This window comes from Sorex fumeus, unplaced genomic scaffold (assembly GCF_029834395.1).
Source record: "Sorex fumeus unplaced genomic scaffold, SorFum_2.1 ptg000043l, whole genome shotgun sequence".
Lineage (NCBI taxonomy): Eukaryota > Metazoa > Chordata > Mammalia > Eulipotyphla > Soricidae > Sorex > Sorex fumeus.
In genome coordinates, this window is record NW_026606100.1 from 8,712,063 (window position 1) to 8,724,865 (window position 12,803).

Below are 12,803 nucleotides of genomic sequence, written 5' to 3' on the forward strand. Positions count from 1 at the left end.
TTCATGCAGCTATACAGAATGCAAAGCTGGAACAACTTACAGAAGACTGCCTGAAAACAAATTAGAGAACAGTAAGACAGAGAGAGCCTGATGCTTGTTAAAACTTCTAGATCTATGCCAGAGCTTTGGGAAAATATTAAATCAGTAAGTGTCTGCCCTTTTGTTTACACTATTTTAAATTGGTTTGCTGTGACATGAAACTATAGTTTATTATAATAAAGCAACATATATATATTTTTTTGTAGGAGTACTGCTATTTATTCAGCCACTAATTAGCTGATTGGATTGTGCGTGAACTCCACCTTACAGAGCAACTATATTTTAAAGAGATTTTCTTTTTCTGGAGAGGTGAGGGGAAGTTGAGGTCACACCTGGCAGTGCTCAGGGTTTAACTCCTGGCTTTGTGCTCAGTGATCACTCCTGGTAGGCTCAGGGCACCTTGTGGGCTGCCAGAAACTGAATGCTGGTCAGTCACAGGCAAAGCAAGAGCCATACCTGCTATTCTATCTTTCCAGACCCTAATTTTCTATTTTTACTTTAGGAACCAAAACAACTTAAAAAAAAAAACTGTCAGAAAAACAATGTGACACAAAGAATATTTGGTTTGAGATCAGAAGATACAATTTTGAATAATTACATATATAAATGGCCTGGAAAAGACTTTACAGATCTATCACTTAGAATGAGCCTAATTAGAAAATTACTGAGTTTTCACAGTGCAAAATCTTGAATGTAAAGTTGAATAAGAGGCTTAAACTCCTATATCAGAGGATATATTAAAAAAAAAAAACTTAAATGTTCTATTAGGAACTTCTGAAAAAGTAAAAAAGAGGATTTTAAAAAATCTTGTTGTGCACTGATGGAGGGATGGGTGTTAGATCATTGTATGACTGAAACTCAAACATGAAAGTTTTATAACTGCATCTCACGGTGATTCAATTTAAAAAAAATTTTAAATCTTATTTTATTGTTGAAAATTGGGAAAATTTCACTAGATAATTATATAATATACAAATAATATATAATAATTATATGAGGTAAACACAAAACAAATACTGTCCTCCCACTGTTCATCGATTTTGCTTGAGCCCGGGCCCAGTAACATCTCCATTTTGAGACTTGTTACTGTGTTTGGCGTATTGAATACGTCACGGGGAGCTTCCCAGGCTTTGCTGTGCAGGCAAGATACTCTCGGTAGCTTGCCAGGCACTCCAAGAGGGGCGGAGGAATCGAACCCGGCTTGGCCGGGCTGGCTGTGTGCAAGGCAAACACCCTACCACTGTGCTATCGATCCAGCCCTGGTCATGGTCATGGTTCTGCCATTGTTCATCGATTTGCTCGAGCGGGCCCAGTAACATTGTGAGACTTGTTACTGTGTTTGGCATATAGAATACATCACGGGTAGCTTGCCAGGCTCTGCTGTGTGGGCGAGATACTCTCAGTTGCTTGTCGGGCTCTCTGAGAGGGGTGGAGGAATCGAACTCAGGTCAGCCATGTTGGCTGTGTGTAAGGTAAATGCCTTACCCGCTGTGCTATCGCTCCAGCCCTATATGAAGTAATTTAGTAAAAAATAGTCTATTACTATAATTAAGCTATTAAAATTATTCAGAGAACCTAGAAAATTTTCCCTCTTAAAATTATTTACAATAAACTTAATATCTATTATTATTATTGTAAGACTTAAGTCTCAAAGTCTAATACATTTGTATACATAAATCATAAAATTATATAAACTTGTATCCCAAACTTTTGCTTCAATAACGAAAGTCAAAAGCTCAAATCACTGTCCTAAAATTTTAATTAAAAAAAAAAATCACTGCATATTTTCATGAAATTTTAGAAAAGATTTGAGATAAATTGTCATGTTAAATTCAGAAACATTACCTAATCATTCTTCCAAAATACATAAATATACTTATGATAATTCATCAAATGCTTAAATTCTTTTTGGGGGAGGCAGGGAAAATTAGGCACCACTCTGAGATGCTCAGGGCTTACTCCTGGGCTTTTTGCTCAGGAAAGTATGATGTATTTATGCTTTATGCTTGGCAGTACTTAGGGACCATATATAGAGTGCCCAGTATCAAACTGGGGTCTTCTATATGCAAGGTAGGCACGTAAACCCCTGTATTAACTCTCCAGCCCCAGGATGTCTTCATTCTTTGTCCATAATTTATAGAAATATTTTACAGGGCCATATACCATGGTGCTAGGGGTAAGGGAGGCATGAATTATGAAGGACCTCACAGATACTAAGCACATGCTCTTCCACATGAACTATCTCAGTTTATAGCCCACCCCTAGTTTATAAAACATATTTTAAGTTCGCTATTATAAATATAAAACATAAGTACAGATACAGAGAGGATGAGTCATTGGACTACACGCAATCCTCCTGAGAATTGTCAGGCCTATGTGATGCTTTCATGGGAAAAGGAGAGCTAGATAATAGTAGAGTTTTGTAACAATTTGTTATATGCTCAAAACTACATATGCAGTTATGCCTCCTATAACAATATTGTTGTTGCTTTAATTATTAAGATAGAAGGAATCTTCCTCCCCTCAAGCAGTTATCTTGTTCTCAGAACAGGTTTTTCATCAAAGGAGGTATTAATTGTACTCTGACTTCTTGGCAACATTCAAAACTTAAAAGTATTGTTTGGGTATTACCAATACAATGGCCTATTTTATGGTCAGATGATGCTTACCACTATGTAATATATTTTGTACCAAGTCCACTGAGGGATTATCAAGACTCTGGGCCAAATTATTTTGAGGAGAGTCTCAGCAAAGTCTACAAACCCTTTACCAAAATATGACAACTGGCACTTCTTTTATCAAAACAGAGGGAAGTAGAGGAAGAAAATGAGAAATAGGAAAAGAACCATTCTGTTGCTAAATCAATGTCACAAAAAATAGTAATTATTTTTCAACTTCTTAATGTTTCTCTATAATTAAAATTGATACAAGAACATTAAAAACATTTCATATAATATAAAAAGTGGATGCATTGCATAAATCTCTTGTATCAGTGACAGAATTACCAAACAGAAATCACAGATTAAATCTAAGATGAAATATTGATAAAGTAATAAATCTAATATCAAATGTTTCAAAAATAAAAGTACTCTGGGATAACCAATTATATTTAAGCTATTCTCTGGTAGAATTCCACAGCCATACAACAATAGTTTTACTATACCTAAGCTAAGTTTTCTTAAGATGACAACAATTATATCAATTAAAGATTAAAAATACATTATTTCACTAGCAGTCTATTAAGTACATGTGATATATTTGAAAGTTTAGGGACAATTAAATTGCAAAGAATTTAAGGGAGCCTAATGGTATTTTAAGATCAACAAGCCCTATTCTCCTTGTTCTAATTAAATCAAGGATCGTTAAATGCCACAGCATTTATAAAGATGAGTATAAAGTGAGAAGCCTTGTCAAAACAGATCAATTTCATCTGTGTTACATAATCTTTGACCCTTTCAGAGGTAACTGAAATGTCTCAGAATTCTTTTGTCATTTTAGGGCTTGTGGACTTGACAGTGTGGAAGAATTTCAACAACCTGTCAGGAGAATCACATCTACTCAAAATGCTGTCATCAATTGTTTGAAAAATCATAATCAAAGCATGTTCTTTTGGGGTCTAACTTTACACCTATAATATGAAAAATTGCTGCAAAAAATAAAATTTCATAATTTTATTATTTTTATTCACCGTAAATAGCTTTCTAAGGTACTTCACAACAGCTTCTCATAAGGCTTACCATTTCATTAAATATACTTCCTCTACAAAGAGAACTGCCTCACGAAATTTTCCAACTTTTCTGTAAAAACTGTCTCATTAACTCTTAAAATCATCCACTATAAAGGCTGTGATCACTAAAATATTTTCCCACCAACAAGTTAAAATACTTCCTTACTTTTTTATGGCAATTTCTCTTGGCTCAAACTTAAACTAGAAACAGACAAAATAAAATATAATGAAGTTTATATATTCTTGGAATTTTGTATGTTTATTACAGCTCAAACATGAATCTCACTCATACAAAGTCTATGCTTCTCACATCCCAGGCTCCTGAGTTTCACTCTGATCCCTAAACATGACAGGATGGAATGTCCCAAATCTTGTATGTCTAGATTTCACTATCAAAAGCAAATGGCCAACTTTTCTCAAGAAGCAACCTCTATCAGACAGTACATGGACACATTAGTATGGGATAGACGAGTAAGAGAAGGGATGAAGGGGAAAGTTTGAACACATGAAAGCAAAGTTTAATTAGAAAAGAACAGGCAGAAACATTTATTTGTTCCCAACTTAAAATAACAGATCAAGTCACACTCTGGAGTTGCTGGCTATAATGTCAAAGAAGGAAATAAAGCCACAACTGAAAATGAAGAAGACAAATTCCTTAGGAATCATCCAACATGTCTGTAGGTTAGAACATGAAACACCAGTGCATTATCTCTACCAAAGAATTTTGTGCATTCAAAAAAAAGAATGGGATTTTATACCATGAAGCAGGTCATATAAGAATTGAAAAATACTACTTCCTTTCAAATTATTACCCAGTCACTAATTTTCATCAAATAGTAACACAATTTTTAAAAATTCTACTTGTGAATACTCTTTGGAAACTTATGGAATCATCATGAGATATACAAAGGTGTTCATGACTGAGTTTCAGCCACACAATGTTCCAACACCCATCCCTTCACCAGTGCACATTTTCTGACACCAATGTCCTTAGTTTCCCTGCCTCCCACCCTCCACCCCTGCAGCCTCCATCCCTCCCTTCTTTCCTTCCTATCTCCACTCCCATCTCATTTTCTTCTTAGGTACTATGGTTTGCAATACTGTTACTGAAAGGGTATCATGCATATCACTCTACCTCCTTTCACAACTCAGTTTTTGTCCAGAGTGATCATTTCTAACTATGACTGCCATCGTGATCCATCCCTTCTGTCCTAATTGTACTCCCTCTCCCACTTTGTGGCAAGCTTCCTAACCGTGGACAAGTCTTCCTAGCCCTTGTATTTATGGGGTATTATTCACATACTATGTTGTTGAGGTTTTTTTTTATATCCCATAAATGAGTGCAATCATTCTATTTGTCCTTCTCCCTCTGGTTTCACTTAGCATGACACTCTCCAAGTCCATTCACGCATAAGCAAATTTCATGACTTCATTTTTCCTAACAGCTGCATAATGTTCCACTGTGTAGATGTACCACAGTTTCTTTATTCATTCATCTGTGCTGGGGCACTTGGGTTCTTTCCAGATTCTGGCTCTTGTGAATAGCGCTGTCATGAACACAGAGTGCAGATGGCTTTTCTGTATTGTGTTTTGGGTCCCTAGGGTCTATTCCCAGAAACAGAATTGCTGGATCATATGGATATTATTTTCTAGAAAGGTTTAACCAATCGTCATTCTCAACCAGCAATGAATTAAGGTCCTCCTCATCCAAGCCAACACTCATGGTTTTTGATGTGTGTCAATCTTTGTGGTATGCTATCTCATTGTTTTCATTTGCATCTCCCTGAATATTACTCATGTAGAGCCCTTTTTCATGTGCTTTTTGGCCTATCCTTAATTCTTGACACAAGCTTACTTTTCATCTGGCAAGATTCTACAGATTACATTTGCTCCCATTTTTCTATGCAATAGGGCTTTCAGTTCTTGTTTCAACCAAAAGCAAAGTGAGAACTGACTGGCTATCAATGGTGCCATCTAAGTTGCCAAGTGAAAGACAATGGCATAGCTTCAATGTATCATTTTTCTTAACAATCAAAATTAAAGCAGCCTTTTCACTACTATTGAGAACACTAAAATTTAATTTTGGCTAATATGCATCTCTAAATTTATTTGCAACTGATTTTTACATGAAAACAAAAATGAGAAAAAAATTACTATGCTAAGATAATTTTCAGTGCAATTAAGAACTATAAGCAAAAATGTGTATACTGTGTATACTTTTACTGGAGATATTTATAGATGTTACATTTTGTAAGGGAATACAACATACACAGTTTTTAAACCTCTAGTTTAATCTAGTGTTCTAGCTCCACAATACAAAGGTTCTTTGAAATAATTTGTTTGTTTGAGGCCTGTACTATAGCAGTGCTCAGAGGTGACTCACAGCTCTGTATTTGGTGACCAGGTGCTGATTGAGGATCAAATTGGGATCCTGTATGGAAAGCATGCACTCCAGCCCTTTGAATCATTTCCCCAGTACCTATTACAAATTCTTTTTACCTGATTTTTTTTTAACTATCAAAATGCTTGCTGTTCAGTGACCCTATTTTAAATTTCTACCACTGCTTTTATAAATGTACTTTAATTTGACCCACTTCTCTATGGTTTTCTTCTAATTCAGTCTCTTTAACCAATAGTGCCCAACATTTATTCTCAAAGTATAGAACAATTTACCTTCTATATTTTTAATCAGTAAAAGCAAGTGTTTCCCTGAAGAGATGAACCAGTGTCAACATCTCCAGTCCTCTGCTCTGGAATTCATTTCAGTACTATCATTCCAGGGTGCACACAATACGCAGAAATGTAAGGCAATCTATTAATGATCAATTCAACTTTTACAAACTATCACAAATGAATAGTGACATAATTTTTAAAGTCACAAAGACAAATGAAATGAGATAGATAAGGATGGAATGGAAAAAGAAATCAATGCAACTACCCAGCAGAAAATTAAAAATAAAATCCAATTACCTAAGGACAGTAGAAATGAGGCACAGAAGAACTGGTCCACAGTTGGAAGCTTGCACCAATGCGGGGAGGGGGTGGGGGGGGGGGCAGTTAGTATAGAGAAGGACCCACTATGACAATATCGTTGGGAATAATCACTCTGGCCAAGAACTGAGTGCTAAAGAAGGTAAAGGGATATATGGGATAACCTTCAGTACCTGTACTGCAAACCAAAATGCCCAAAGCAGGAGGGAAGAAAGGTGGGAAAGAGGAGACGAGGGTGGAAGGAGGTAAACCGGGGACACTGGTTGTGGGAAATGTACACTGGTCAAGGGAAAGGTATTGGAAGATTGTGTGATCAAAACCCAATCATGCACAACTTTATAACTGTGTAATTCACAATGGTTTAATAGGAAGGGAGGGAGGGAGAGAAGGGAAGGGGAGGGGGAGAAAGAGAAAAGAGAATAAGAGAAAGAGAAAGAGAAAGGAAAAGGGAAAGAAAAAGAGATAGAGAGACAGACAGACACAAAGACAGATAGTGCTGGCAAACACAGCAAACCCCAGCACTGCATATAGGTCCCGTAAGCCCAACCAAAAGTGATCCCTAAGTACTGAGCCAGGAATAAACGCCCTGAGCACCTCCAGCTGCGGCCTAAAACTAAAACACCTTCCTACCAAAAAAAAAAAAAAAAAAAAATCATATGATCACATAAGGGTGTAATGTCTACCTCAATAGTTCTCTAAATGAGGTTTTCCATATATCCAGAATGGGTTAAAGTTTTCCCCTTTTTGAAGACAAAGAAATAAATAAAAATTTTCATCAGAAATGGAAGCATGAGCTAGAGAGATAGCACAGTGCACAGGGCTCTTGCTTTGCACGCGGCCAATCCAGATTTGACACGAGGCAACCCATCTGGTCCCCAAAAGCACTGCAGTGATTCCTGAGTGCAGAGCAATGAGTATACCCTGAGCATCACTGGACATGGCCCAAAAACTAGAAACAAAACAAAATGCAAGAAATGCAAGAATGTGTTGTCACACTATTAAAAAAAGAAAACCCTTGAAAATCACTGTAGAAGTTCTCCCTAATTTGCTGTTTGCAAATTACCACCAATTTTTGCAAATAAATACTTTCAAATTACTGTACATATTACATTTGTCACTTTCAATAGTCTTTAGTTTTTTGAATAAGGAGATTCTTAACTTAATTACAAATGATATTTATATAAAAGCATATTTTTGTTGTTTTACAAACCATAATCTTTATAAAGATAAACTTGACTTGGTAAAGGCATCCAAGTTATCAATCTAAATACCTTTTAATCTCAAGCAAGCTTGAAAATATCAAATTCAACTTAAAAAATAACAAAACTTACTTTCAATATGCTATTTTAGGAACTTGGTAAGAATTTTATGAGGACAAATAAGCAAAAAAGTTAATCAGTAAAATTAGCTTCGAAGATATGAAACTGCTAGCATGAAGAGACAGAAACTGCTAGCATAAAGAGAAAAAGTGAATGGAATCAAGACTTTTGCTCACATGACTATTAAAGTATACGTGACCATATCTTTAGAATAAAGATATAAGAATTACCAAAAATGTTTTTAAACAGATGTTTAAATTTAATTTAAATTTCCAGAATTACAAAAGAAAAATCATTAACTATAACTTACCTTTTTGTCTCTGGTCCTTACTTCTCCATAGAAATCTAGGGCCTCTTGTGCCTTTAAAAATTTGCCTCGATGCAACAAATATGCACAAATCATTACACCAGTTCGTCCCTTTCCAGCTTTACAGTGAATTGCTGCAACGTGATTGTCATCTTCACTTAGCCATTGGTCAAGATCTTCACAAAAGGGTTTGATAAGTTCTAGCTGTGGTGGATTATGGTCTTCAAAAGGATACTGTGCAACTATAGTAAAAAAGATAAACTCAGAATAAAAAATCTCTCCTTAATTGTTTATTGAAATAAGTTTCACTTTAGCTATGTTACTTATGAACTTTATATTAAAAAAAAACAAAAATCATTGTCTCAAATTTTACTAAAGAAGAACAGTATCAATGACTCTTAAAATTATTCATTAGAAAGGAGAGCTATTATATAATACACTGCTATGGAATGGTAGCAAAAAATCGGTTGAGGTAAACCCAAAATGAAAAATAACATGGACCTCTTGTCAAAGCTCTCAATACATTTCTCAATAAGGGAGCAATGTTTTAATAATACTGTACCAGAATAAAACATGTTTTCTAAGGATTTCAAAAATTACTCTGAATGAAAAATTTAAAAGAGTATAATTTATACTTTATAAATTAAAATGCCAGTAAGTGGTCAAGATGTTTTGCAATTGTGTTATAATCACATGACTTTACAGCCATTTACAAAATACTAAAATATTCTTTGTAAAAAGTATATAATTGTAGTATAAAGTATGTCAAACAAAGTTTTGGCATTTTCACAAGAATTATTAATAAAGCCAAACTTCTCTATTCCTTATAGTCACGATACGGTCTTCCAGTTAAATCTCTTGGTGTGACAGATTTCCCTCTACAGACCAGTTACAGAGAATCATCATGGTTGCTTTCAATTAGTCATCTAGCTTACTAGACTGTCATTCCATCTATACTTTCTCACTGCAACACAAGAATTTCCATGGAAAATCTATTAAATGTCTACTTAAAGATATAAAACCGGGGCTGGAGCAATAGCACAGCGGGTAGGGCATTTGCCTTGCATGCGGCCGACCCGGGTTTGATTCCCAGCATCCTATATGGTCCCCTGAGCACCGCCATGGGTAATTCCTGAGCGCAGAGCCAGGAGTAACCCCTGTACATTGCCGGGTGTAACCCCCAAAAAAAGCAAAAAAAAAAAAAGATATAAAACCTCAAATACAGCATGATTTGCCTAATAAACAGTAGCCTTAGCCTAACTAAATTCATGAAAAAAGAAGCTATCTTACTGACTCTAAAATGGTTCCCAGTCATTTAGTGCTTCAACTCAAACCATCTGAAAGTCTATTCTATAATTTATTTAATCTGGTTTTGGGGTTACACACAGTGGTGCTCCTGAGGCTCCACCTGGCTTGGTACCTAGAGGACCACAGATGGAACCTGGTTTGCTGGATGCAAAATATGCTGCAGCCCTCTGGGCTATCTCCAAGCCTCATCTAGATTTTAAGGAGGTACAATAGCATCAGTCTCTAATTCATGGCTCCCAGTTTTTCTTTCAAACTATCACAGCAACGCCTCAAGCTTTTAAACATTCCAATATATTCATGATTCAAGTGGTTTCACAAAAACAAAACCAAGTTTTTGTGAACTCTGAGAAAAACTGATTTACAGTAACCGAGAAAACCCCACTTTTTGAAAGCACCCTGCTTTCATCTATCAGGTATAGTACTTTACCTGTATTATTATACTCTTTCCTATCTTTTAGGCCATATTCCTCCATAAATTATCATTCTGCTTTTTTCTTATAATGTTTTCAAAAGTAAGAATGATCCTGTCCTTTTATTGTTAGTTTGGGACTCTCTATTAGACTATTCTTATATATATTTTTTTAATGCTCTATCCACTGTACTATTGCTCTGACACCACATCAAACATTTTACTTTATTTTTCGGGGAGGAGAGCCACACCCAGTGTTGCTTGTTGCTCAGGTATTACTCCTGGCTCGGCATTCAGGAATTACTTTTGGCAGTGCTTGGGGGACCATATGGGATGCCAGGGACTGAACCTCGGTCATCCACAAGAAGGTAAGCGCCCTACCCACTGTACCATTGCGCTAGCCCATTTTGTATTTTACTAGCTCTCCTCATACTACTGCAGTCTAAAAATTTTAACACTACTTGCCAGTGAGTTCATTTGATACTTGTATCTCTGGGAGTCCTGCATGCAATCCCTGACACATACTTTTCTGAGCATCTCTGAGTTCCTAAGTTCCAATCCAGGAATAGTCCCTGGGCACCACTGGGTATAACCAAAACAAAACACAAGATAAAACAATAGAAAACTAAATTCATTTTCAAATTTTTTGAAGAGCATCATTATGATATATATTTCTAACTTGTTATTACTGCCAAAACACTAAAACTCAATGTATTATTTTTAAGTTACATAACAGTTCATTTATACCTACCTCTGCAGTTAAATTTGGCGGTATCATAATGTCTTTCAGCACATCTAAAAGAAAGGTTTAAACGGATACAGGGTTACCTTTTGTACTTAAGGAAAAAATATGATAAGAAACTTTTTAAATCTTTATAATGTTAAATGCATCAACTATTTCTTTTTATCATAAGAATTCAATAAAGCAGGTACTGCTGCTATCCTGCAGCTGGAGCAATAGCACAGCGGTAGGGCGTTTGCCTTGCATGAGGCCGACCGGCTGCCCCGGGTTCAACTCCTCCACCTGTCTCAGAGAGCCCGGCAAACTACCGAGAGTATTACGCCCGCACGGCAAAGCCTGGCAAGCTACCCGTGACGTATTCGATATGCCAAACACAGTAACAATAAGTCTCACAATGGTGACGTTACTGGGCCCACTCGATCAAATCGATGAACAACGGGAGGACAGTAACAGTGACAGTTCTATCCCACTTTACAATTAAGAAAACTATAGCCTCAAAGGTTAAGAATACAAACAATGTGATGCCACAAATATTCAATATCTGCAAATTCAGCTTCATATCTAGCCTTCAAATTTGCTTAATAAACTTTCCCTTTGTAGAAATTCTTCAAGTTAGTGGAATCTATTTCATAAATATATATAAGCCACTAATTCGTTTCAATATTACCTTTTTCTCAGAGGAAAGTATAAACAGTTCTCAAACTTCAAAAGTCAAAGATATTTGTTCAAATATAAAATCCGTACAGGTAAAAAAATAAACAAACTGAAAGGGATCAAAATTTCAAGACATACTACTCACTAACTTTTTTTTAATTAGACCTTTTGTTTTTGGACAAATCAAAAGTCATCTTTTAAAATAAGCTCTCGAACATTCAGCCAAAGAGAAGGACAACATGGAGGGCGGGATCCACAGATCCCGAAGGAAAAAAAAACCAAAAACAGGTTCCAAAAAGAGCCGAGATCATCGGGAAGCCCCAGATGGGGTAGGTACTGCATTCCGCCTCCCACAGATGGAACCCCGGTGACCAGAAGCCTCTACAACCACAGTTCGAGTATGCGGGAACTAGGACTTTCCTCAAGACATCTCTCTATATACAAAGTGATCCATGGTAAGTAAACCACCCAACGTTTCTCTCTGAAAATCATAGTTAAGTTTGGAGCACAGCCACAGCCCCAGAAACACAAGGACTTAATGCATAACCCAGCAGCTTGGAGCAGAAAAGTAAACGGGCTATGCGTTAATCCAGGCCATCATGACTGTCCGGAGGGGAAAGGGTGTTGCCCCATTCGCCCTCTCCTCTCTGGAAAGAAAGATGGCGGCCACGTGGGAGCCTTGTGGACAGCAGGTATGAGCCAGGGGTGTGGGGGCGACTAAAACCTCATGGGAAAGGGGGCGTTCCGGTCCGACCTTCACGCCCTACCGAGGTCACCAGTTGCCCCCGCGAGCGGCTCTCCAGCACGGCCACGGCCCCAGAAGCACAAGGACTTAATGCAGAACCCAGCAGCTTGGAGCAGAAAAGTGAAAGGACTATGCGTTAATCCAGGACATCATGTCTGCCCGGAGGGGAAAGGGTGTTGGTCCCTTCCACCCTCCTCCCTCTGGAAAGAAAGATGGCGGCCACATGGGAGCCTTGTGGACAGCAGGTATGAGCCGGGGGTGTGGGGGCAACTAAAACCTCATGGGAAGGGGGGCGTTCCGGTCCGTCCTTCACGCCCTACCGAGGTCACCAGTTGCCCCCCACTAGCGGCTCTCCAGCACGGCCACGGCCCCAGAAGCACAAGGACTTAATGCAGAACCCGGAAGCTTGGAGCAGAAAAGTGAACGGACCATGCGTTAATCCAGGCCATCAAGTCTGCCGGAGGAGAAAGGGTGTTGCCCCATTCGCCCTCTCTTCTCTGGAAAGAAGGATGGTGGCTGCATGGGAGCCTTGTGGACAGCAGGTATGAGCCGGGCGAGTGGG

The 12,803-nt window shown here is 37.5% G+C and overlaps 1 protein-coding gene across 1 annotated transcript in view; it reads right to left on the reverse strand.

The window, feature by feature from the left end:
- Window positions 1–12,803, reverse strand: part of PTEN (phosphatase and tensin homolog) — a 103,481-nt gene that overhangs the window by 27,204 nt on the left and 63,474 nt on the right. Inside the window, exons 5-6 of the mRNA XM_056120825.1 lie at window positions 10,852–10,895; window positions 8,387–8,625 (exon numbers count right to left, since the gene is read on the reverse strand). Coding sequence (XP_055976800.1) covers window positions 8,387–8,625; window positions 10,852–10,895 — 283 coding nt within the window. The remainder of the gene's footprint in view (window positions 1–8,386; window positions 8,626–10,851; window positions 10,896–12,803) is intronic.